Consider the following 27,740-nt stretch of genomic DNA (forward strand, 5'->3'; position numbering starts at 1 on the left):
AACCTGTAGCTCCAGCCCCCCTCTACTGGCAGGGGGTTGGTGCTGGACCTGTAGCTCCAGCCTCCCTCTACTGGCAGGGGGTTGGTGCTGGACCTGTAGCTCCAGCCCCCCTCTACTGGCAGGGGGTTGGTGCTGGACCTGTAGCTCCAGCCCCCCTTTACTGTCAGGGAGGTTGGTGTTGGACCTGTAGCTCCAGCCCCCCTCTACTGGCAGGGGGTTGGTGCTGGCATTGTTTGGGAGTTTATTAGCAGTTTCAAGGCTTCAGTCTCTTCGAACCCAGCAGTGATCTGTTTTGGTTCACTGTCTTCCTGGATGCTTTCCCGGTAGGTTGGTGGAGTGTCACCCGCTCTCTGTGCCTCTGTGAGGGGGCCAGGATCCCGGGTTCAATAGAGGATCACGGGTTCAATCACCATGCAGGCCAGAAATGTATCCCATGTTTCCTTTCACCTGATGTCTCTGTTCACCTACCAGAATATATTTATCCAGGAGTTAGACCACTATTTTAGATTGTATATTAAGGAAAGTCAGTAGTTGACCTTGGGGAACCCCAATAAACCTAGGAACAGGCTTCCTCTCCTCAAAACGCAACTCAATATCTTGTGATATGACCTATGAGGGAAAATAAAAAACTTACTGTTAATTGCTTCTGGGGGATCTCTCCAGTGATTTCCTGAACTTTATTCATGATGCTGGAGGCTGAGTCTCCCAGGTGTACGGGGTCAGCTGTGGCACCTGTCTCTGTGGTCATCATCTCCAGGGCCTCCCTGATGGTCTCCTGCACCTGTCATTACCAACACAAACATTAATGCTAGAACCAGGACTATAATGAAGCATCAGGCTCTGAGTAAAGTAACTGGACTATAATGAAGCATCAGGCTCTGAGTAAAGTAACTGGACTATAATGAAGCATCAGGCTCTGAGTAAAGTAACTGGACTATAATGAAGCATCAGGCTCTGAGTAAAGTAACTGGACTATAATGAAGCATCAGGCTCTGAGTAAAGTACTGTAACTGGACAATATAAGTAATGTTTCTCTACACTGACCACAGTGTAGAGAAACACCAAGATGACAGTTGACTTTATTAATAAAAATGTATCAGGTGTTAGAGCAAAAAGTTTCCTATATATAAAGTCAACTCTCATCTTGATGTGTCTCCATGTCAAAAGTGTTTATATAGAGGCAATACTACACACAGTTGGGTGAGAGCAATATGACCTTCAGCAGTGTACCTTCACTGAGGTGTGGACAGTCTTGACATCTGGGAAAAGTTTCTGGCACTTCCGGAGCCAATCTTCTACCTTCATCTTGCACCCATCAGCTGTGTCTATGGTTGTGCCAACCTCCTGTGGGGTGTTGACTGTGCCGAGGCTCCCCAACATGGCCTGCAGCTGAGTTTTCCCTTCCTCTCCTAGTGTTGTCATATCCACCACACTGGTATCCTCCAGTTCCAAGAGCTTCATTGCTGACTTGTTCTGCTCTACCAGAGCATAGAGTCTGTCCTGGAGCTGGAGGTGGTGAACCTTCCAGTCCCCCAGCTGCCCCCGGTATTTCCCTAGCTGGGACAGCACCTCTTCACAGCTAGTAATGAGGATGCTGATAATGCTCTTCTGCTCCTGCACCAGGGAACGTAACGTCTTACTGATTCCTGTCGCAGGAGCTTTAATGGGTTTTGCTGGTAACGTTTTTTCTAGTACAACCTCGATACCTTTTAGTTTTCTGATAAGGGCCTCCATACCATAATTAATTGGAAACTGAGTAGCAGCTGTGGCAGCATGCTGGGCACGGCAGCTGGGGCAGGTCAGCTGCCCATTCTTGATAGCATTGTTAATACACTGGGAGCAGAATGTATGTCCGCAAAGCAGTGTGCGAGGCCGTAGCTGATTGTCATCATAATTGTTAAAACACACTGAACATTCCTCTGGGTTGTTATCCTGTGGAAAAAAATATTTGGTTAACCTAGAAGAATTTACAACAAAAAGTAATATTATGGTACTGTAATGTATTTACCGATACAAATTACATAATATTTACATAATTTCTTTGTACAGAGGAGCCTCGGTATTTGCACTGCTCATAATTCGCACTTTTCGGTATTCAGACACTGTGTTCATGTTCGGTATTCGTCTGTTTGCTCGGCATTCAGATGTAAACACGCGCCCTGGCGCATCAGTTTCACCATAGCTGTTGTTCAGTGCACAACCTACTACACTTTTCTCTTGGATATTTTTATATTCTTATTGTAAATAAGTCACCATGACACCTATGAAAGTTTGTAATATGAGCCTAGCAAAAGAAAAACGGTTAGAATCATGATACAGATGAAGAAAGAACTCACAGCTAAATATGAGAGTGGTACCTGAGTGTCAGCTCTTGTTACAGAGTTTGGTATGCCTAAATCTAGTTCTCTATTAAAAGAAATGTGTGCAAAATGAGGGAAAGTACAAACGTTTTCTTGAAATTATCACCTTGACAAACTGTGTTAAAAATCTGTTGAATGACAATGCTATGTCTCATTTTAAAAACATTTTAATGCACAGGCAAAACCAATCATCCTTGGACAGGTTTCTTGTAAGGAAAACATTCAGTGAGTGTAATGAGGGAAACAGAAAAAGACAGAAAAGAGAAAGAACCTCAGAAGCACAACTTCCAGAAGTTTTAATGTTAGGGAACTCTCCTGCCAAAGAACATCTCTGTTCTCTCATCAGAACATTAGTTTCCACATATGCCATCAACTCTCCAAAGTACAGGTAAAGTGTAGTGTGTTAGCATTTATTCCACTTAATTATTGTATAACTATACAGTATTTATTTTTGTGGTTTGGAACTGATTAATCCAATATACATTATTCCTTACTAGCTGTACTTGGCCACACATTGTTGTGGCTCAGCAACGCATGTGCGTTGTTGAGCCACAGCAACCTTCCCCTGTCTCCCAGTCCTCCCCACCATTCCCCGGTCCCCTCATCCTCCCAACCATCTCTCACTCCCCCATCAACTCATCCGCCCGACAATTCCCCCCCCCCCCTTCCCATCCCCTCATCCTCTTCACCATCACCCACTCCCCCTGTCCTCCCCACCATTCTCCATTCCCCGGTCCCCATGTCACCATCCCCAATTCCCCCATCCCCTCATCCTTCCCATCATTACCCCTCCCCTGTCCCCTCCTCACAATCCCCCCCCCCCACTCCCGTCCCCTCGTCCTCCCCACCATTCCCCACTCCCTCGTCTGATGCATTCCCAAATGATCTGATGTTCCCATTAGAAAATTGGGAACATCAAATGATCTGATGTTCCCATCACTGAAATATAAGAAAAACAGTTAAAAAAAACTAAATGAAAAAACAAAACAAAAAAAAACAATCTATACTCACAAAATTTACGGTATGATAAAAACACAGCTCAATTCCAATGCCATGTCACACAAAATAATTACTGTAGACACTCGATTATCCGGGATTCGAATATCCGGAAAACACCCTTATACGGTCAAAATCGTGACCGGATAAAGTTATCTCAATATCCGGCCAAAATGTCCATAGGAGCCGGAAAATCAGGTGTTTGTCCGGATAAAAATCTGGGCCGGTTAACTTGCTGCCAATGTTGCAATATCCAGTCAGCCAGACAAGGAGTGAATTGTCCTGATATGAAAGCCAGGCCGCGGGCCGTACCGTATTAATCCAGTACGGCTGTGGCTCGAGGCGCATGGTGTAGGAGAGGGTGGGGTGGGTGGGTGGTATCGGGAGAGAGGGGAGCGTTGGGAGGGATAACCTGGGGGGATAAGGGGGATGTAGAGCGGCCTATACACTACAGTACAGTAATTACCATTAATTTTAGAACAATTCATCATAGCCAAAAACTAAAGAAATACAGTGGTACCTCGCATAACGAATTTAATCCGTTCCATGTTCGTCATGTGAAACGGACGTCATACAAAACGAGTGTCCCCCATGTAACCAGTGTGATGCACTGTGTTTATTGTGAAATTCCCCCAGTGTGCATGACATCAAATGTTCTACAAAACATCATTTTTCTTTGCAAAATGATAAATTACCTTCCCTGAACATGTCTATGTAAAAGTAATTACCAAATTACACTTACTTTGGCTGTGAGGGCGTGGACAAGGTGCGCTGTGACGTCATCAGGGCCTGGTCGCCCGTGTGTGAAGCTCCCAGACACGGTCGCGCAGGCCATTCAAGCACTGCATGTTGCCACAAATATATTTTCAAGTTGTTTTTTCTATGCATTTCCAATGCGGTTTTATTTGTTTCTTTTATCGTATATGATGCATATTTGTGACCTTTACAATATGTATACAGTAGAATGTTCATAATTTTCCATGAAACTGTGATACATGTGTCAGTAATGTGTCCACAATAAATGTTTATAGTCACAATATTACGTGGTAAAAATTCACTAAAATTACAATATGTACAGTTTCACATACTATTTACACAGTAACACACTGTATTACACACTCAGTACTTTGGAGGTGTGTAATAGTCAACGAAGTAGTCCATGGTACACAGCGTGACTTTGCTCTCCTTGCACCAGCTACAGATAGATTTTCGTTTCCTGTTTCATCGTTCTGTGTGCTTGCAAATAACGCACTCGCGTGCACCCTTGGCTTTAGTACTTGTAGGTGGTATGTAGCCAAGCTTGTAAAGCATAAGGTAGTATTGAAACGATTATAGGAAAAGCTCAATTTGTAAGGTAGTCTTGAAAAGATCGCTTTGTAAGGTCCCACACAGGAAGAAATTCAGCTAGCCTCAAAGAGTGTCCATCAGTCAGGAAGAGATTCAGCTAGCCTCAAAGAGTGTCCATCAGTCAGGAAGAGATTCAGGTATTCTTGAAAATATCAATGAACAACACCACCATGGAAGCCGCTAACACTGTTCATCTATGCTACTTGTATCAGATGCATCATCACTGAACGCAGAAAATGATTCATCTATGTATCATCTATATAAATTCGAGATGGCAAGGGTGGGGCTCAGAGCTACACCTGGATACACTCGCTGTATCATCCTCATAGGTGCTGTATCCCTGGCATCCGACCCTTGTGTTAAGCCCTTATTGCGCCTAGCTTCACCAATGTTATGACCCTTATGTTCTTCAAACAATAGGGTCTGAATTGCACCGACTGAGCGCAGTCTTTCAACACCGTGTGGGACAGGTGTTTGAGAGCCAGAGGCACGTGTGCCACAAATGGTTGCTCACGCAGTACTAACCCAGCCAGCAGCCCTTGTCTTTCATATTTGTTATAGCAAAAGGTTCGTTCAGTGTTTGTTGGATAGGCTGCTCCATTATGACAATCATTCTTTGTTTCAAATGTGTTCCATTTGTTTTGTATTTGTCACTTATGTCTCAATAATGGAGCAGCCTACCCGACAAACACTGAACGAACCTTTATAGCATTTGTCCATTTTTCAAATTGTTTCAACAGTTCTTTTATTTTTCGTTTTTTTTTATTGAAGAAACATGGAGCAGCCGACCTGTAGACCACCGAACGAACCTTTTTGACATTTGTTCTGGTTTTCAAAATTCTTCATTTTTTTTATTATTTACGTTTTTTGTATGTAAGAAACATGGAGCAGCCTACCTGCCGACCACCGAACGAACCTTTTGCTATAAGACAAATGAAAAATAAATATTAAACACATTTGAAGAAAGGAAAATGTCATAATGGTTTATTCAGTGTATGTAGGGTAGGCTTCTCCATTATTGAGACGTAAATGACAAATACAAAACAAATGGAACACATTTGAAACAAAGATAGATTGTTATAATGGAGCAGCCTACCTGCCGAACACCGAACGAACCTTTTTGACATTTGTTGTATATCAGACATTTCATTTCTTTTTTTCCTACAAAAACGTCAATGCTTTGCAACATCTCAGCAGTCATCCTTTTATATCCCAGCATCATTAGCATCTTTAAACAAGAACAACATAATTTATGTGCATCGTCGGAGGCGTCTAAGAATGTGCAAAAAGCAGCGCGACCCCACCTGGCCCACCATGTGGTGTTGACGTTACTCAAACCAGCGTTCGTCATACGCGACGATTTGACACCGATCGGGCCGTTCATTACCCAATATGTTCGTCTTTTGGGGCGATCGTTATGCGAGGTACCAGTGTACTAGAATACTGTACTAAATATTTTTTCCAGTGTTCTGACATCAATTTTCGTGTTACGTCTTTCATTTTGGTATCAAATTGTACGCAATCTAAAGGGGCGTATTTTAATACTAGTCCCATAATAATAAAACAATAAATAGAGTTTTAACATATTTTAACTTTTGGACACTTTTTAACGCTCATCACCACAAAATTATTTATATCTTTCCAGTGTTCTGACATCAATTTTCATGTTACGTCTTTCATTTTGGCATCAAATTGTGTGCAATCTAAAGGCGCTCATTTTGAAACCACACCCAGATTGATCAGTTAAAATTTTAATTTTTAACAAATATTTTAATGGATGATTTCAGACCGCGTCATCCGAGACGGCCCAGGAAAAAAACGGATGTCACTGGAAAGCGACATCGAAGCGTGAAAGTGATATTAATACACTCACCAACACAGGTTAGTGACAACTGTAATGAGCCACCAGTCCCTCATAATATCCACCCCACCCAGTATGAGAGTTATAGTATTTCATACTTATACCCCTGTTTGGACTGGCTTATAACCCATTAATATGCAATACAACATGTGTAGTTAGGTAGGTAGTACTGAATTTATAAGTGTTTCAGGTTCTCCAGACAACAGTATCAACAAAAACTCCATGATTTGCTCATCATCAGCTCTACTGAACTGCCTGAAGAACAAGAAGGTCAAAACTGTTCAAATGTAGCCCATCAACTGATTACATCAGAGATAAACTTTAATGATACTATTAAATCTATCAGAATAGATAAAAACAATCACCATAGCACCAGACAGATGCTCACTAAACTAGCTTATCCCAATGATAAGTAAGACGTCATTCAAGCAGCTACAAAATATAAAACCAATCTTTATAATAATGAGTGCCTTACCAAGCAGCGTTGATCCTCCTCTACAGACTGCATCATATTCACAAACAAAACCCAAATCTTATCAAGCAGTGCTACACCAGGAATGGAACGATCATTGCTAAGAAAGAACAGCAAAAGACATGAAATCAAAAGTGTCCAACAATTACTGGTTTTCTTTGTTGATTGTGACATAACTGGAAGTCAGGGAACTTCCAATGTCATTGCTGAGAGTAACACATGAGTGATCAGGCCTTACCTAGCCTAACCATATTTAAATTTTTTTTTTTATATATATATATATTAATTACTAAATGCTTCTTTTTTATATTAATGACTTTAAATACATATAATTTACCCTCTTATAACTATTACTACAAAGACTTCAATTTTATAAAATGTAATAATTTTTTGAATGCTTAATTTGTCTAGTTATCAGATTCTTAGCTTACAATATTTGCAACTTACCCATTTATCTGTTGATACTAACACTTCAATTTCCCAAAATGTTATAAACCTTGAACTCTTAATTTGTCAAATTATCTGAATCTTTAATTCATTACTTTGTGAATTAAAAATTAATAATTTAATTTCTCACTTATATATCTGCCCATTAATATTAGCTACTAGTCTTATTTGTTGTCTAATATTCCAGTATTGTTAATGGATTCTTAAGCTTTAAGTACATCAGTGCTTCCAGGCGATATGTGTTTGTTTCTATTGCATACCCTTATCCAACTTGTCTTATTACCATATGATATTACTGTATTACAATCTTAAGAGATTACTGAATTTTTAATTTGATTAATTATGTTTCCTTTTTTATTAATTATTTTGAATCTGAATCCATTTATTTATTCATAATCTTAATCTAATTGTCTAATTCTCACTTTGTTCTCTTCTTTTTTTTTTTTTTTGCCTGTGTATTACCTTTTTATATTGCATATCTTTGCCCATCTTGTATTATTACCATATAATATTCATGTATTACAATATTAATCTAATTCTTAAATTAGCTAATTATTTGTATTCCATTTGATTAATTATTTGAATCTTAATTTGTTTACTCTAGGAATCTAAATTTGATTAATTATCTAATTTCCCACTCTTCTGTTCTTTATTATTTTTACTTTTATATCTGGTAAATTTTATTACTTATATCAGTATCTGCTAAATTTTATTACTTTCATATCTGCTGAATAATATTTGCAATCACTTCTTTATTCTTGCATTTTTTTTCTTTCCAAATACAGTGCATCATCACTCTAACAGACCCCACTCTAACGAATTCCCGGATGGTCCAAATGAATTGCATTTGGCACTAAATGTTCAGTGGAACATACAAAATTTCATTTGTGTTGTTCCACTGATGGTGATGACCTAGTCCGGCATGGCAGGGCTGTGAGAGCTGTGAACTGTACACACTCTCCACATCGTTCACTTCACTATGCATATCACTAGTAGCAGACACCTGTGTTAGGTCTTTTTCCAGATTTGGGTTATCAAAATCATTGGCATGCTCATCTTCAAGCAATATGCCTTGTATTCCAACATCAAATGATGTTTTCTTAAAAAATGGCCGACTAGGGCTGGGAGCACGAAATGGATGAATACGACATGGTTTCTACCTTGAATATGAGCCTGCCCATGACTATGGGGAATGCTGGGAATTTTTTCAATCTGGCAAACACCTCAGGAATCCATCTTGTACCCAAGTCAACACTGCGTTGGACAGGTGTTTGGGAGCCAAAGGCGCATGTGCCACCCATTGTTGCTCACTCAGTACTAACCCAGCCAGCAGCCCTAGGACATTCTGGGAATTTTTTCCAAGATGGCTGCCTCTCACTGGAGGTCCTAAGAGTCCATTTTGTACTCAACCTACCGCAAGCGCGCTTCGACTGTGTACGAAGAAATGAAAAATACTTTTGTCAGTTGGCACAGTAATTGGCGAATGGCATTTGTCGTTTGGCACAGTGCAGTGGTTAACCCTTAACATGCTCGGGGTCTAATATCCTGCCATCCGCACAGGCGCATGTCATTTTGAAAAAAAAAAATTTTTTTTTTTTTTTTGCTAATCTGTTAAGTTCTGTTCACTGATCACGGGAAAAATAAAAAAAAAAAATCTATTGTACTTACTTTTGTTGCAATAGAGCCGAAAAGCTCGGTGATGACGTCACAATCTGCATGTTCGCTCATGCAGTACACGCCCGGGAGGTGTTGCGCGCGGTCCTCAAACAGCCAGAGTTGCCACAAATATATTTTCGCGCTATTTATTTACAATGTCTAAGCGCATTTTATCTAATTTTTTTTCACTAATTGTGTTTCAAATACTGTTTGAACATATTTTGTATCAATAATTGTTGCATATTTGAGTATACACAGGTGCACACAAATGTTTTCAATTACGGTAATATAATATGTCATTACAGTCTATTATATTGTATGTTCTGCTTATATTTGTATATATTTACACACACGCACACGCTATCTGCTTATATGTTTACATATTTACACACTCGCATACGCTATACACACTTTGAAGCACACTTAGAGGATTTCTAGACTGTGGTAGTCATTGAAGCAGTCGACAGCACATAATGGGATACCACACGTTTCACACCATGTTTGCACAAGCTTCTGTTTCTTGTCTCTACGTGTCGTTGTTTTACACACCAAGCAATCACGTTGGGCTATTGCACGCTTCACACCAGGTGGCAAATACTTAAGTTTGTGTGCTAGGAAGCCTTCAGTGTGAGCGAGGCGTGGAGTACCAGCATGCTGCAACAGTGGGTTTATGATGGGCCGCTGAATACCTGGGACATCTTTTGCAAACTTTCCTAATAACTGTATTGCAGCATCAAATACAAAGTCACGGAAAGTGGGCTTACGTCCAGTTCTCACAAGGTACATGTTGAAACAGTTCAGCATGCTCATGTCCACAAGATGGAAGAACACTTTTTTCGTCCACCTACATGTCTTCCGCACACACTCTGCAGTGCCAATCATCATGTCTGATTTATCAATCAACCGCATGTTGATATTATAGTCTAAAACACAGTCTGGCTTATATAGTGGTGCGTTTGTTTTATGGCTCACTTTCCCACTGTTCACCATTGTTCCATCATGAATTGTTGTCAACAAGTTTACCTCTCTTTTGTCTTTCCACCGAACTGACAGAATGTTATCACTTTTCCTTCTCTGACACTCACCAACTGCAATGTCGTTGTCAAACACAGGCATTTCCCTTCGTTGTGGCTTTACTGTACCAACCAATCCGGTTCTATTTTCTAGCAAGAACCGAGCTAGCAAGGGACTTGTATACTAATTATCTGTGTATAAAATGTGTCCCTTGTTCATCCACGGAGCCATGATGGTCTTCACTACACTCCCCGAGAATCCATGTTCGTCGTTACCGGGAATGTCTACATCACTAGCCGAGTACAGAATCATGTGTAACACGTATCCTGTCTCACAATCACAAAGAACAAAAAATTTCAGGCCAAATCGGTTTCGTTTTGAGGGAATGTACTGTTTGAATGGAACACGTCCCTTGAAAAGTATGAGAGATTCATCAACCACCAGCTTCTGTGCTGGTACGTAAAAATCTCTGAATTTTCCAATAACATCGTTCATGTAGTGCCTCACTCGCCACAGTCTATCATCAGGTGTTCGGTCCTGAACACTTCCAAAATGTAGACACCTGAGGAGTATCTGAAACCTGTCTCGTGACATATATTTCCCGAATAAAGGTGTTGGTATTGTCTTGTCCTTGCTCCAATAGTCATTTATTGCATGTTTGTGACAGTGCTTCATCAACAAACAGAGTGCCAAAAACACATACATTTCCGCCACTGTGGTATTTTTCCAACGCTGCAGTCGTGAAAATTCTGTGATTTCCCTCTCAATCAGGTAAGCAGCATGCAGGTTCGTTTGGTGTACAATGTATTCCATGAGTGGTTCATCATAGAATGCTGTAAAATATTCCATCTCAGCCATGTCCTCACCTTGATTAGGGAAAAGGTTTGTAATCCCTACATCTTTATCGTCAAAGTGAGGAATATTAGGAATAAAATCGTCACCATCACTCCACTCAAGTACACCAGGCGTCCTGCGAGATGCAGAGGAAGGACGGGGAGGAAACGATGCATACCGGCGACCAGGAGCTGAATACCGTCTGCGAGAAGCACGGCGGCTACGTGCACGTGAGGTGGGTGCACGTGAGGTGGGTGCACGTGAGGTGGATGCACTTGAGGTGGATGCACTTGAGGTGGATGCACGTGAGGTGGATGCACGTGAGGTGGATGCACGTGAGGTGGATGCACGTGAGGTGGATGCACGTGAACACGAGGGTCTTGGTCCCTCATGTGGTGCCATGCGGTGGCGCTTGGCCGGGCGAGATGCTGCTGACGCGACAATTTCTCGCCCAGTTACACCACTGGTACCTGCCACAGGCTCAATAAAACTTTGATCTGTGTCACTAAACCCAGAAAAGGAGTCACCTCTCTCTGACTCGTCACCCTCAAACAGAAAATATCCACAGGAACTGTGAGGTCGTGGTAGAATTGGGGTAGAAAATGGCCGAGGAGGCATGGGTGAACGTATAGGCCTCGCCATGGCATGGCGGTCATTCTCACTTTCACTGCTGCTGCTACTATCACCCGACAACTGTGTATAATCCTCATCGTTGTCTGAATCGTCAAACACACTTTCTTCACCTTCAGAGAATAATTCGTGGGCTATTTGCTCTGGGGTGAGGGACTGAGTGGTGCGTGCCCGTGAGGCGTTTGACCGTGCGCTCGCCATGGCGACTCTCGCTAAACTGAGGCCTCCCATGCCTTCGGATCGTGAGCGGGATTTTTTTTCAAAATGGCCGCTGTTTACTAGAGCCCCTGGGCAGCGTATGGGACCCCCAGCTACACCGCGGGCCATTCAAATCGTGCGCGGTACCCATAATCTTCATATGAAGTGAAGCGCAGTTGACTGGTAAAACGATTTACACTTCATATGAAGTGATGCGCACTTTAAGGGTTAAGGTGTTATGCACACCCCTGATTGAGCAATATTATACGCTAATTGCATTTCAGAGGGTTAATACACTCAACATAACTGGGTAATAACACCATGATTAACCCTTTAACTGCGCAACACGTCATATGATGTGTTGAGTAACTTGCTATAAATTGTGCATCATGTCATATGACGTGATGGAATACCACACAAGATTTGAATGGCCAGCGGAGTAGGGGGGGCCCCCATACGCTGCCCAGGGGCTATAGTAAACCAGCTGCCATTTTGTAAAAAATATCCAGCTCACACTACCAATGCGTGGGAGGCACCAATTACCCAGCGGTCACCATGGCGAACGCACAGCCAAATGCCTCCTGAGCACGCACCACGCAATCACTTACTCAAGAGAAAATAACTAGTGAATTATTTTCTGATGGTGAGGAAAGTGATTTTTGATGACCCTGACATTGATAAGGACTACAGACAATTGACCGATGATAGTAGCACAGACAGTGAATATGAGATACAGTCTCCTCCCATGGCGAGGCCTACATGCTCACCCATGCCTTCTCGCCCAGTGTCTACTCCAATTCACCCACGACCACACAGTTCTTGTACTTATTTAGAGTATGAGGATATTTTGGGCGACGAGTCAGAGGAAGGTGACTCATTTTCTGGTTTTCATGAAGTGGATTCAGAGCATAGTGTTATCATGCCTGTTGCTAGTACCAGTGGTGATACCGGGCGAGAACTTGTCACGTCAGCAGCGTCTCGCCCAGCCAAGCGCCGCCGCATGGCACCACATGAGGAACCAAGACCCTCATGTTCACGTGATTTCACCTCACGTTTACATAGCGCCCGTACTTTGTGTAGACGGACTTTAGCTCCTGGTCCACGGTGTGCAATGCTTCCTCGCTGTCATGCCGCTGTTGCGTCTCGCAGGACACCAGGTGTACTTGTGTGGAGTGATAGTGACGATTTTATTCCTCTAATTCCTGCCTTTGACAATAAAGACGTTGGGATTACAGACCTTTTCCCTGATAATGGTGAGGACATGTGTGAAATGGATTACTTTACAACATTTTATGATGAGCCGCTCATGGAATATATTGTACACCAAATGAACCTTCATACGACTCATCTCATTGGAAAAGAGATAACAGAATATTCACGATTGCAGCGTTGGAAAAACACTATTATAGGTGAAATATATGTATTTTTGGCAATATGTATGTCGATGAAACATTGTGTCAAACACGCTATTACAGATTATTGGAGCAAAAACCTGACTATTCCAACACCTTTCTTCGGGAAATATATGTCCCGAGACAGGTTTCAGATACTCCTCAGGTGTCTTCATTTTGCAAGTAATGAGGACCGAACAGAGGATGATAGACTTTGGAGAGTCAGACACTATATGAATGAAGTGATTGGAAAGTTCAGAGATTTCTACGTACCAGCACAGACGCTGGTGATTGACGATTCCCTTGTGCTTTTCAGAGGACGTGTTGCATTCAAGCAGTATATTCCCTCCAAACGCAACAGATTTGGATTGAAATTCTTTGTTCTTTGTGACTGTGAAACAGGATACGTGTTACACACGATTTTGTATTCGGCTAGTGATGTAAACATTCCCGGTAACGACCAACATGGTTTCTCAGGTAGTGTGGTAAAGTCACTGATGGTACCATGGATGAACAAGGGCCACATTTTATACACGGATAACTGCTATACAAGTCCCTTGCAATCTAGGTTCTTGATTTAAAATAGAACTGGATTGTTTGGCACAGTAAAGCCAAGAAGGGAAATGCCAGTGTTTGACAATAAACTTGAAGTTGGTGACTGCCAACTAAGAAAAAGTGATCAAATACGCTCAGTTAGGTGGAAAGACAAGAGAGAAGTGAACTTGCTGACAACCATTCATGATAGTACAATGGTGAACAGTGGCAAGGTGAACAGAGTAACGCAAGAACCAATAAGCTAAATTGTGTTCTTGACTATAATATCAACATGCATTTGGTTGATAAATCTGACATGATGGTGGGCAGTGTCGAGTGAGTGCGGAAAACATTGAAGTGGACGAAAAAACCAGCGTTGAATGTAATGAAACGCCATTTTCTGGGCGAGTCCCGGAGGCTCCCCGAAGCTATCCATGGCTGATATGGATACCCTAACTATTTTGCATCAGTTGATGTGGGTGGAGTTCTAGGCCTACCGGGGACCACGAGCCAGAACCTGGCCCCCTCAGAGAGGCAAGGGGAGCAATGGCCTATAGAAACCCTCGTGTGGTTGGAAGCATTCTATGTCTGCCATCGACCGGGACAGGCACCCAGAAAGGTAAGCGCCACAAAACAAACCCCTATTTTGGTTAAACAACAAAAATCGACAAACGAGTGGACAGAACTTCCCCAGGAAAACGAACTAACAAGCATGACGTCACGCGAGCCGCGCCGCATGTCTGCGCAGCTCCCCCCTCCCCGGGAGGGGGAAGGGGAGCCCCAGAACCCCGCGCCGGCGATCCCCGCCCCAGTTCTGAGGCTGGATATCAAAACCGTGAAAAACCCGCCGACCGGAGGGCGGGAGGGTGCCGGGGAGCCTCCGGGACTCGCCCAGAAAATGGCGTTTTATTACATTTAACGCTGGTTTTCTGGGCGGAGCCCCTACGGCTCCCCGGAGCTACCTCACCAAAGACTACCTAAAAAACAAGGGGACATACCCGGGAGGCGGTCGGAGAATCACTCCACAACACGAAGTCGAGACAACAATCCAAGGTATAGCATTCGCCAGAAAAAAGGGAGAACGGCCGCAGACGAAGAAAACCTATAATCACGACAATAGGAGCCAAAAACCACTGCGCCTGAGAAGAGCAAGAAGCTCTGCCACACGGCCCCCAGAGGCGAATGCCAACACAAAAAGAAAACCGAGGCAAAGCAAACCTGACCCCAAGGAGCCACAACCACCAAGGAGAAGAAAAACAGGAGAGCACCCTGTCCAAAGACCAGGACGACACAGACAGTGCATAAGCAGGCCGGAGGTGTAACAACGCACGATACAACCTGCGAAACGGCGCAGAAGGAATATCGATACCGAAAGCTAGCAGCAGAAACCAAGGTGCCAGATCCAGGAACGGCCCCAAGCGCCTCTACATCCTCCGCAAGCCAATCCTATGACAGCCCCAGGAGGGAAAAGAAAACGCAGGACCAAAACGAAAATGCCACAAGTGTGCAAGACCACCTCCACAAGTGCAGCTGACAGGGAAGGAACTCGCATAAGGAGCTGCCCCGCACCAACATCCCGCAGAAGGGCAGGAGCGAAAAGACTCATTAGGAGCAAAATCTCTCCCAGGAAAACTAGGAGCGCCGAGACAGTGTGAAGAGAAGAGATATTCACAAAAGAACAAAAAGGCCAACACCCAGAAGCTGCTGGGAAGAGGACCCACAAGCCCTAGAAAGGACCGGAGGGAAGCTCAACCGAATGACGACAGACGCACCAGAAAACGGGAAGGAGCAAAACAGTCCCGAACCATCGAGAACAAAAAGAAGCAAACACAAAGGACGAAGGCCCCAAAACCCCGTCGCACCCGAGACCAAAAGTCATGCAGAAACCCCAAGAAGAAAGGGACATGACGGAAGAAGGCCCGTCCCGGAAAAAGGGGCGAAGATCGTAGAAAAGCACCCACCGACAGGACGGAAACAACGGGTACAACGGACAAGGAAACCAAGCTCAGGGAGGGGCCGACAAAGCACGTGCAGATAGGGGGAACGGAAAACCCCACACCATACTACTGCAAGTCCCCCCCAGAGGGTTAGAAACACCCCGGCGGGGACCAACGGGGCCTGAGGCCTCTCACGTGAGCCCCACCCCAGCCCCGGGAACTCACCCTGCAGGCCCCGGGGCCGAGCTGTCCCCTCAAAGCCCCAGCGTCAAGAAAACCCCAGGGCAGCCATGAAAAACACGAAGGAAGGGAGCCCACTAGGCTCTGGAACTTGAACCGAAACCGGAGGATAGGCGAGGGGCGAGATGAAGACCCCAAGCTCATCCCCAGCCAGCACAATGAGGCGAGGACAAGACAATGAAACCAAGGAACATGGAAAAACCAGGCCCTGCACGGCAAGACCGGCAAGGAAGGAGAGCCCCAGAGAGAGCATGGAAGGGCCGAACATAACGCCACAACCAACCCTGACACACAGCTGCAGTACCAAAACCGCAGCAAAACGTCACCACACTCCCAGAGGAAGCGACAGAGAAGATAAATAAATCGTACACGAGTGGCACACATAGGGAAAATAGGCGGAAACCGAGCACCCAACTGAGCCACAGGGACGGTAGAAGAAACGTGTGCAGTGTAACAGGTAATCAAAGGAACACACATTAGGCAGCCCAACATGGGCTGACCCCATACACATCCCCAAGAGCAGAGATGAGAGTGCCCAAGAAGCACAGAATCCACCCGACAGGCAAACGACAGGGAAGAGGCGGAAACAAAGAGCCAGAACCCAACCTGCAAACACAAGGGGCCGGATTCAGGAAGGTACTTACGAAGGTTTTTCCTCTTAGCTAAGAGCGTTTTCCGTCTTAGCGCCTTCGTGGCGGCTACGTCCATATTCAATTAACTACCCTAAGTGGAAAAACCTTCGTAAGTTCATTCCGGGATTTAAGTGTGGTTTCGACCACTCGTAGCTTTACATAAACTGGATATAAGTCATTTTTTCTCTACTACATAACACTGGGATCGATTTATGATATTGGAACATGACCAAAATATTATAGCTGGTGAATCTAGTGAAGAGGAATCCTTCATGTTAGTTATATATGCATTCTCTGCTTGAAACTTGAAGTAAATATGTGTTTGATGATAGTAGAATTAGTTTTATAATAGCAAGATATTATACCAGTAGTTATTAAGTAAATAAACACTGGTGAACATGAAATATGAGAGGTGATGAGCCCTGCCTGATGGGATCATTTGCTATCACCAAATGCCCCTGTTCACCTAGTAGTAAGGGTATACCTTAGCTATACATACCCATTTCTAATTTATTTAGTTTGGTTTTATTTTGAAATTAAATATGGGTGAGACATAAAATAAAAATATGCTGCACAAATGATGTTAGGTAAGGAAAAGGGTAAAAATGTCAAAAACTTTATTCATTGAATACTTAAAGCTATAATTATGACTATATAGATTATTAAAAAAGAGAGAGGGAAGTAAGGATCCAAGACCTCTTCCTGTTATACAATTTGGGTGTGGAACAAGTAATTATAAAAAGAAGGCACCATGCCGGGAAGGCTATGTAGCAGTAAGGCAGTGAGGTGAGGCAGCTACTTATTTGAGAAATGCTTATTTTATTTACCTTATAAGCTGAGGCAACTTATTTTATTTGAGGAATACTCAGCTGATTCCTCTACATTTAGCATGGAACAAATTTGTGTCCAAGACCTCTTCCTGTTACTCAATTTGGCTGTGTGTAACCAAACTAGAAGTGCTCTACAAATCAAGGGACCCAGAATGTGGAATGACCTCCCGAATCATGTCAAAGGCTGTACCTCTCTCAACCAGTTTAAGAGTTAAACCAAGTACTGCCTAATTAACTCCATGTAACCTAACTTACCTCCTAAATGTCAACCCATGTCTTGCTATTTTTTAAACAACGCTGTTCACCAACATGTGCAATTGCTGATTTATGCTATGTTAACTCCCTTTTTGTATTTTTTATTCCTTCTTTCAACACAAATTATACCTAATCCCGATTACTATTAAGTTTTAGTCTAAGTGTTTTTCCCCCCACACCTTGCCCGAAATGCTATGAGTATTAGTGGCTTTAGGTATTGTATGTACTAGCTCTGTCTATAAATCCAACATTATGTTTGTAAATCAACTGTATGTACTTTTCCTGAATAAAATGTATTTATTATTTATTTTTTAATCAGTAAGTATTAAAAGAAGGCACCAAGATGGGAAGGCTATGTAGCACCATTGTGTGTAACAATAAACCAATTTTTTTTTAACAAATAATGCACCTGTATGGGAAAACAAATCCTGTCAGCTGTAAAAATATTGATGCAATTATTTAAATGAAAAATATAATGAAAGAAATATTACTGGTTTATTTTTACCCTATCTTTTTGTACTGTACAGTATATCCAAGGAAGTGAAAAATTGAGACATAATGCACAATTTAATGAATGATTAGCATGGATTAGCAGTTCAAAAGAAATATACCTTGTATTACATATCAACATGAGATCTTAATGATCCATGGTCAACATGATTTAATAAGGATAATACAGTACTGTATTTGTAATAATACCAGCTATAATTTAAAATCTTTATTACTGATTTTTTTTATTAAGAAGATTTAGGTATACACAGCAATGTGCTGCTACCCTATTCTATATGGAATATTACACAGTGTAGATAAAAAACTAGCTATAAGTTTATCTAATACTCCCATCTCACAGGATGGTTAGACATACTGTACATGGAATCAATTTAGAAAATACCAGCCTCAATACAAAAAACAAATCAACTCTGACTAAACAACTCTAAGCAATTTTCACAAGAGGTAAGCACTGAATCATGGAAACATTATATTATAATTACTCTTACCAGTTTCTACAAAACTCTTCTCAAACAATGTATTTTTAAACATGTTTAGGTATACACAGCAATGTGCTGCTTCCCTATTCTGTATAAAGGACCACACAGTGTAGATCAAAAACCAGCTACAAGCTCACCCAACATCCTCACCTCACAGGATGGCCAGTCATACATGGAATTAGGAGAGAACAAAATACTTAATGCTGATCTATTAGCCTCCACTGGCAAAATCTGGGTGCAGCACAAAAATATCTTCCAATATTCCTGAGTGTATGAAGTAATTACAGAGCTCAAAATACCTCATACCATTTGGTATGAAGTCACTGATAACAGGACAATCACAGATATAGTGTTGGAGAGTATGTTCTCTCAAGTAGGACTAAAAACAGATGTTTTTTTTCCACCAAGAGGGCTATAAACCCATGGAACCGCCTACCCGCTGAAGCCGTAAATGCCAAATTCCAGCTAAAAAATATCATTAAGACAATTGGCGGGCCCTTTAACAAGCTGCCGGCTTTCTGTCCTCTTCGAGGTCACTAGATAGTTAGTGGCCCTTGGGTAAATTCAGTAAATATATACAATAATTGTCAGCGCATCTTCCGAGCAACAAGGACAGCTACACAGTATCTCTTAGAATTACGTAGGTAAACAACAAATGTAACATATTTGTTTACTACAATGTCGGTGCTGGCTGTAGAAGTTGAAAAAACATTGTTTTACTTCGAAATATACTAATTTTATAAGAAAATTCAACGTAAATAGGAGGCAGTAGAGCTCCGATAAGCCAGCACTAAATCTTCAATATGAAGAATGTTGCTGCTCTCTGATTGGCCAAACGAAACACAGTAGTGACCTCTATCGGCACGCAGGTGAACCAACAATTTTCTTCCTAAGTATACCTTATTGAATCGCACCTAAGCATCTTCTTAGGGCGCACTTAGGAACCTTCGTAGCAAACCCACTTACGAAGAAATACACAGAGCTTCCTGAATCTAGGTCAAGGAGGCGAACACAAAACCTCCGACACAGGAAAACTTACTACCAAACAGGCACCCCCACCGTTGCACTGCGGAACAAGGTGGAGGCGGGGCCCCGAACTCAAGCAAGGTTAGACAAGCATAGGAGGGGGCAGGAGGAGTACAGGCAGGAACCGCCTCTGAAGGGACAAGAGGCCACCCGCAGACACCCGTGAACCAAGGAAGGAACCAGGTGGAGAGAACAAGAGCTGCCCAGTATGGGCTAATAGCCCTACAGTAGGCACCTCGGGTGATACGGTCCACGTTCTCAAGTACGTATGTACACCCATTCCTACTCCCAAAAACAAAAACAGCATCAGGACGAAGGAGACGCCAAAACCGCACCAACTCACCTGCAGAACATAGGCCCTGAAGGGCCATGACGCAAGCGTTCGAGTCCGCATCCGCCGGAGGCGGCCAGTGCGCCCATGCTGGAGAGGAGGGGAGCAGTGAAAGAGGCTCCCCACCCTAGAACGCAGGGAAAACCTCATGAATTCCACACAGCGGCAACCCAGAACAGCCCCAAAGCAACGGGGCACGGATGGGAATAAGAAAAGAACGAGAGGCGAAGCCCCCCGAGAGAATTGGAGCAGAACACGTGTGCACACCACCCGGAACCAAAACAAACTCCCACGGCGCATGCGCAGGACGCGAAAGAAAGTAGCCCAACCAGGCAAGAAGTAGCCCAACCAGGCGAGAAGTAGCCCAACCAGGCGAGAAGTAGCCCAACCAGGCGCGAAATAGCCCAATAAAGCGAGAAGTAGCCCAATAAAGCGAGAAGGAGCCCAACAAGGCGAGAAGTAGCCCAACCGGCTACAAGGAGCCCAAATGGCCACAAAGGAGCCCAAACGGCCACAAAGGAGCCCAAACGGCCACAAAGGAGCCCAAACGGCGACAAGGAGCCCAAACTGCTACAAGGAGCCCAAACAGCTACAAGGAGCCCAACCTGTCCAGAACAGAAGGAACCAGTATGGAGGCAAACTCCGGGACACGCAGGAGGAAGCCGCAAAGGCCAACCGCACTGCAGGCGAAGAGATGTGGTTAGCCAAAAACCTCCTGAAGACAGAACCGAAGAAACCACAGGGACACGGAACCGAACCCGGGGAGGAGCAGAACCCAAGCCCAAATCGTACGCAGAGGGGGGAAAGAAAACCCCACTCCTCGTAACAGGAAGCCCCGCTCAGAAGGATGGAAATCCAGGCGGGGCGCAATGGAGCCCAAGGCCCCCAAGGCCGCTCCTCCCCAACCCCAGGAGCCTCTGCACCAGGCCCCGGGGCCGAGTCGACCTCCAAAGTCCCGGCCTCACAAGAAAAAGCCGGGGCAGCCGAGAGAGCTGAAAGAGAATGGGGCCCACTGGTCAAAACCCAGGAGCATCGGCCGGAGGAACAGACTCGAATGCCTCCGCAGCTTCCCCGGATGGGGCAACCCCCTGAAACTGCCCAAGTCTCAGAACCTCTAACCCCGCCCCGACCCCGAAGTCTGCAGATGGGTAGGGGCCGGAAGCAGGAGGGGGAAAAACAAGGGAGGCGTGGAAGGAACCAAGGCCGAAGCGACCAAAACCACCCAAGTCTGGGTCCCTATACAAGCGGGGCAGCATCGGGGCGTCCGGGGAAGTGACAGACCAGAGCGCGTTGCAACATCCTACCCTGCAACGCGCGAGCTGCCTGCACCCACGGGAATTCATCAGCAGACTGGGTGAATGGAGTCACGAACAGGCAACAAAGCTCACAGGACTCATGGGTCGAATGTGTCACCGACCCAACAGGCAGCATGACGGAGGCAAAAACAAGGAGTCACCCTGAGACAAAGGGACAGAGCAACCCTCAACTCGCACAAAGCGAGAGGGGACGCAAGGGTCTCCACTATCGGACCCGAGAGCCCCCGGGGGGTTTCCCAGGGCCCCTAGACTGGGTCTGCTAAGGTTTATCCCAGGCAGGGTACTGCTAACCGGCGCCCCAAACTACCAAGCAAACTGCTAAAGCTGAACCCACGGGACATGTCCACTCGCGAGAGCAAAGCAGGGGATGCCACCACACAAACGAACCTAATATAAGGGGGGGGGGGAACACAAGGAAGACCCCCCTACCAGGCAAAAACAAAAAAGAAAAAACCACACAAGTGGACAACGTACCCAGAGGGAACAGAGCCGGCCGCTGTCATAGGTGAAAACTAGCTACGCAGTACCCTGCGCCCCACCAGTGCGATAACTACCACTTACCCCAAGGTAAACAAGGGAGTGAAACCCCCAAACCCTCGGGGCGGCCAAACGCCAAGCAGCGAAAAGCCAACAGAGGTAGACCCAAGGTGACTTGTGGAAGGCAACCCCAAGCCCCAAGGGCGGTACTTACAGGGCACTCAGGGAAGGTGACCCTAAGCACATGCAGCCCGAGTACCTGAGAATACTACTCCCAGCTCACATGACCACCGTAAGAGAAGCACTGCAAACAAGTCATAGCACTGAGACAAGACCGGAGCTGGAGCCACACGACCGTGCATGATCCCATCAGCCGAGGAACTGGGGCGGCAACCCGTTCTCGCAAATTCGTAAAGTCAATATTGACTTATTAAATAAGTGCATAGGTGACATACTAAACATAATAGATACCCTTAAAAAGCTTCATAGAAAACACCGACCTTACCTAACCTTGTTAGTATCTTAAGATAAGCATCTTATAGCTTCGTAATTACAATTGTTACTTAACCTATTATAGGTATAGGTTAAGTAATAATTGTAATTACGAAGCAATAAGATGCTTATCTTAAGATACTAACAAGGTTAGGTAAGGTCGGTGTTTTCTATGAAGCTTTTTAAGGGTATCTATTATGTTTAGTATATCACCTATGCACGTAGTTAATAAGTCAATATTGACTTTACGAATTTGCGAGAACGGGTTGGGGGTGGGGATCGCCGGCGCGGGGGTCTGGAGCTCCCCCTTCCTCCACTAGCTGCGCAGACATGCGGCGCGGCTCTTTACTTTAAATTTACATGACGTCATGCTTGTTAGTTCGTTTTCCTGGGGGAGTTCTGTCCACTCGTTTGTCGATTTTTGTTGTTTAACCAGAATAGGGGTTTGTTTTGTGGCGCTTACCTTTCTGGGTGCCTGTCCCGGTCGATGGCAGATATAGAATGCTCCAAATCACATGTGCATTTCTATGGGCCATTGCTCCCCGTGCCTCTCTGAGGGGGCCAGGTTCTGGCTCGTGGTCCCCGGTAGGCCTAGAACTCCACCCACATCGACTGATGCAAAATAGTTAGGGTATCCATATCAGCCATGGATAGCTCCGAGGAGCTGTAGGGGCTCCCCCCAGAAAAGTGTTTTTCGATGTGTTGACATAAGCATGCTGAACAGCTATATGTATCTGGTGAAAACTGGACGTAAACCAAGTTTCCGTTCATTTGCTTTTACACTTCGGACACAGTTATTAGCAAAGTTTGGCAAAGATGTTCCTGGCATACAAAGACCCATCATGAACCCAGTGTTGCAGCATGCTGCTACACCCAGGCTCACTCACATTGAGGGCTTTCAAGCACACAGACTAAAACATTTGCCACCAGCTGGAAAGCGTGCAATAGGCCAACGTGATTGCTTAGTTTGTAGAACAATAAAAGAGATCAGAAACGTAAACTTGTGCAAACATGGTGTGAAGCATGTGCAGTCCCATTGTGTGCTGTCAACTGCTGCAACAACTATCACTCTCTCCAAGAATTCTAAATGTGCAATAATAGTGCAAAAACCTGTAAATAGTGTGTGCATGTGTGTAAATATAATAATGAACAATGTGAATACATATCATATTTGCATAATGGGAAAATATTTTTGTGTGCATGTGTATACTCAATGTATGCAACATTTATTACCATTGAACATGAAGTAACATTATATGCAACACAATTAGTGAATAATATTTGTGATAAAATACGCCTAGACACTGTAAATAATGCAGCAAAAATAAATTTGTGGCAATTCTGACTGCTTGAGGACTGCGCGCAATGCCTCTGGGACGCACCTTGCATGAGCAAGCTTGCAGGGTGTGACGTCATCGCTCATATTGTCGGCTCATTTATGTCATTTGTAAGTACGATTCATTTTTTTCTCTCTCGTGGTCAGGGAACACAAATTAACAGGTTAGGAAAAATTTTTTTTTTCTTTTTTGTTACACGCCTGTGGGTGACAAGGGACAAATAGCCCTTAGCAACACAAGGGTTAATACACTCACCATCACAGGGTAATGACAATATAATTAATACACTCGCCATCACTGGTAAATGACAACACCAACATTAATACACTAATGAAAATATCTTGATTAATACACTCACAATCACTGGTTATTGACATCAACATGATAAACACACACACTGGTAGTACAGTAAGAATAAAATTGTCCTTACCATCATTAATGGGCAGAAGTTGTTTCTATCGTCCTGGGTAGCCGAGCAGACTGGAAGCAGTATTACCTATTAAGGCAAAATAAAACAAATTTAAGGTTTCTATGACTAAATTTTTCCCACCAAAACATAGTAAATGTTTAGAATACATTAAATAATTTTTTTTAGGTATTATGCTTTGAGCAAAAGTAAGGAGGGTGGGCAGGAGTAAGGAGGGTGGGCAGGAGTAAGGAGGGTGGGCAGGAATAAGGAGGGTGGGCAGGAATAAGGAGGGTAGGCAACAAAGGGGAAGGGGGTATGGGCAGGTTCTCGGCTGCCTCCCCCCTCCCTTCTCTTTGACAGCCTACATAATACAAACCACGTGCATTAACCCTAAAGCTGCTACAGCCTGGGCTGTAAAAGCTGTGGCTGGACAAAAAATATTTGAATTATGTGAAAATTAATATTAAATGTTAAACAAATCTCCAACTTATTGGCTTAAGCATCAAGAAAGTTTCATTCAATATTTTCAGAAATGTATTTTAGACAATTTTTTTTAAAAAGGAGAATATTTTGTTGATAAGGAGAACAGCTCCTATTAACTGGAACTGAGGGATAATGCAGTAATAAAGAGATGCAAGCACTTGTCCCATGTACAAAGAAGAAGAAAAGTAGCAAGAAGTGTCCACAAAGTAGATATGCAGCTGGTGTCTGTATAGCTTTGCTGAGTAATACATCATAATACCAATAATAATGAGTATGTTATCATGCTCAATTTTGTTAAATATTATAAAAATGCATTGCCTAATGTTAATATCTGTTACTTTCACCAATGTTCATTTTTTTTTTGTCTCCTTTGTTTATTATCTCCTTTTGTTACAACCTCTACATCCTAGAGAGTGCATACCCATCCCTAACTATGTCAAGATAGAATGAAATTGGTCACCAAATAAATCAGTCACAACTGGCAGAACTTGGGACTTTGAATTTTTTTTGACTGAGATTTTCACAGATTTCAAATTCTATTTTCTTTTTCTCTTTAGGCGGTTTTGATGATTAGGGACCAGATTAGGGCTTTATCACTTCTATAAAGTATACATTTTTATCCTCTAAATCATTATAATTTTCCCTATATTTAGTTTTTTTGGGGGTTATTTTTTCTTAACATCATTCCAACACATATTGATCTACAACTTTCACATATTCAAGTACGAGTGCCAAACAACGTTTATTAAAACATATAAGTAAATTAATGAATTAGAACTATGTTATTCATTGTTGATAACTTCAACTTCAATTATCTCAAACTTTGAGTCAGCTTCAAAAAATTCAGTTTCAGACTGATACCTGGTTGATGGGGTTCTGGGAGTTCTTCTACTCCCCCAAGTCCGGCCTGAGGCCAGGCTTGACTTGTGAACGTTTGATCCACCAGGCTGTTGCTTGTAGCGGCCCGCAGGCCCACATATCCAGTGAAGTGTTAAGTCTGCAGACACTAACAATGCTCTCTTCTACCATGTGAGGGATTCTAATCATCCCATTGATTGGTCTTCCTCCAAAATAATTTTTCCTGCCTCTACTCTACACAAACGCCGTCTTGTTGAATCGGCTCTAATACACAATGTACCCAACATGAACTTGAGTTCTGGCTTTGTTGCTGTGGACTCTTCCCTTTCACAGTATATACTCAAATGCTCTAATCTTTCTAACAAACGTGACCTTACATAAGCTTACCCTTTCCATTTACCTTTCTTTCTCTTTCCTTTCTTTCTTTTTTCTCTCTTTTTTTTCTGTTCATTGTCTTCTCCTACGTTCCCTTGCTTTCCTCTTCTCATTATTTTCTCCTTCTCTTTCGGTGGTTATAATAGGAACTGCCTCGTATGGGCCAATAGGCCCTCTGCAGTTCCTACAACTAGCCCCTCTACTACACCTTACTTTGCTCCTCATCTCTCGTGCCTATTTATTGCCTGTCTCTACTTCCTCATCACAATCAACTTGAGAATGGTCCAGGACGGACCGAAACGTTGTCGTCCCTTCACATTCTAGTGTGTGGTCTTGTCATCATCCACCACCGCCCGGACTGATTCTCACCATTGTTACAAATAATGTGCACAGTTGTCTGTTCTACAATCCTATTAGAATGGATTTTTCACAGACCCTAAACGTTTGTAGTTATCAATTTTTTTCTAAATTTGACGCATAATTCAAATGCCACATTGACGATTTTTTTTACAGTAAACTAAACTGAAAACATATATTCTAAATCTATGAAAATGAAGATCATATACTATTCTGAGAGCATAATAACACCAAATGAACAATTGGTGATAGTATATATTTTTGCAGCTGACCTCGAAATCTGAAGTATTCAATATTCAATTTTATACAGTAATTATTTTTTATTTTCTTATTTTTTGAGTTACGTTTGTGATCATTTAGACAAAGTTGCAGGATTTGCTAGTATGCACAAAAAATTGGAAAGCATTAGAGCAATTTTGAGAAATTGAACTTTGCCATCAGGTCCTGTCGTATATGTATGCCATGCACAGCTTAAGGGTTAATACAGAACTATACTGTATAAAATGCATAAAACTTCAAAACTAACAATATTTCACTAATTATAACAATAATATTTTAAATAAAACAATTTGTAACAGTCAATATGTATGCAGGCGATGAGTCACAATAACGTGGCTGAAGCATGTTGACCAGACCACACACTAGAAATTGAAGGGACGACGACGTTTCGGTCCGTCCTGGACCATTCTCAAGTCGATTGACTTGAGAATGGTCCAGGACGGACCGAAACGTCGTCGTCCCTTCAATTTCTAGTGTGTGGTCTGGTCAACAGTCAATATGTACATCAAATTTTAAGTATGCCTATAAAATAAGCACAGGTCATGTCAACGCATTGGGCCTGGATGAGATGGCTGGCACCATGTGCTTCTCCTCTTCCTGGGGTAAAAATGTCGGGCTCGCACGCGAAGGATTTTCGTGATAAATTTGAAAAATTTTTACTGTTTGAACTCATTTAATCTGTCAAGATGTCTCAGAGCAGCATTCATGGTATTGAAGGTATAAAACAAGAGAAAACATTTGTCAATTTATCAGAAAGTTGACTTGATAGAGAATGCAGAGTGTGGATACTCTGTCACTCGACTCGCCCAAGAATTCAACATCGGTAAAGGTACAGTTTGTGATATAAAAAAAAGGATAATATTAAGAAATTCTTTGCTCAAACTCATACAATAGGCAACAGGAAAACATTGAAGCCTGTTGATTATACGGATTTGGACTCTTATGTATTTAAATGATTTACACAACATCGTGCGAAATGAATTGCTGTTTCAGTTGATTCTATTAGAAATGCAGCTGAAAGACTTGCTGTAAAGTTAAACATAGACAATTTCAAGGCTAGCATTGAATGGGTATGTCGATTTAAAGAGAGGTATGGCATCATTAACAAGAAAATTTGTGGCGATGCATTAAGTGCAGGTGTTGGAAGTGGCTAATGCATATAAGCATAAACTTTTTCAGCACATGATATCTAATAATCTAAGCTGGTTTTAAATGTACAATGCAGATAAAACAGGCTTTAACTGGAAATGCCTTCAAAGAAACACATTATCGTTCAGGCTTGAGAAGAGTATTCCTGGTTGTAAGGTAAAGAAGGAAAGAATTTCAGCATTATTGTGCTGTAACGCAGATGGCAGTCACCGAACAAAGTGCGCAATT

General features: G+C 43.0%; 1 protein-coding gene across 1 annotated transcript in view; it reads right to left on the minus strand.

The window, feature by feature from the left end:
* Positions 1 to 1,218: 1,218 nt before the first annotated feature.
* LOC138365565 (tripartite motif-containing protein 59-like) overlaps positions 1,219 to 27,740 on the minus strand; it is a 597,995-nt gene continuing 571,473 nt past the window's right edge. The window contains exon 3 of the mRNA XM_069326038.1: positions 1,219 to 1,932. Within this exon, the coding sequence (XP_069182139.1) occupies positions 1,219 to 1,932 (714 nt within the window). The remainder of the gene's footprint in view (positions 1,933 to 27,740) is intronic.

Source organism: Procambarus clarkii, chromosome 17, assembly GCF_040958095.1.
Source record: "Procambarus clarkii isolate CNS0578487 chromosome 17, FALCON_Pclarkii_2.0, whole genome shotgun sequence".
Taxonomy (NCBI): Eukaryota; Metazoa; Arthropoda; class Malacostraca; order Decapoda; family Cambaridae; genus Procambarus; species Procambarus clarkii.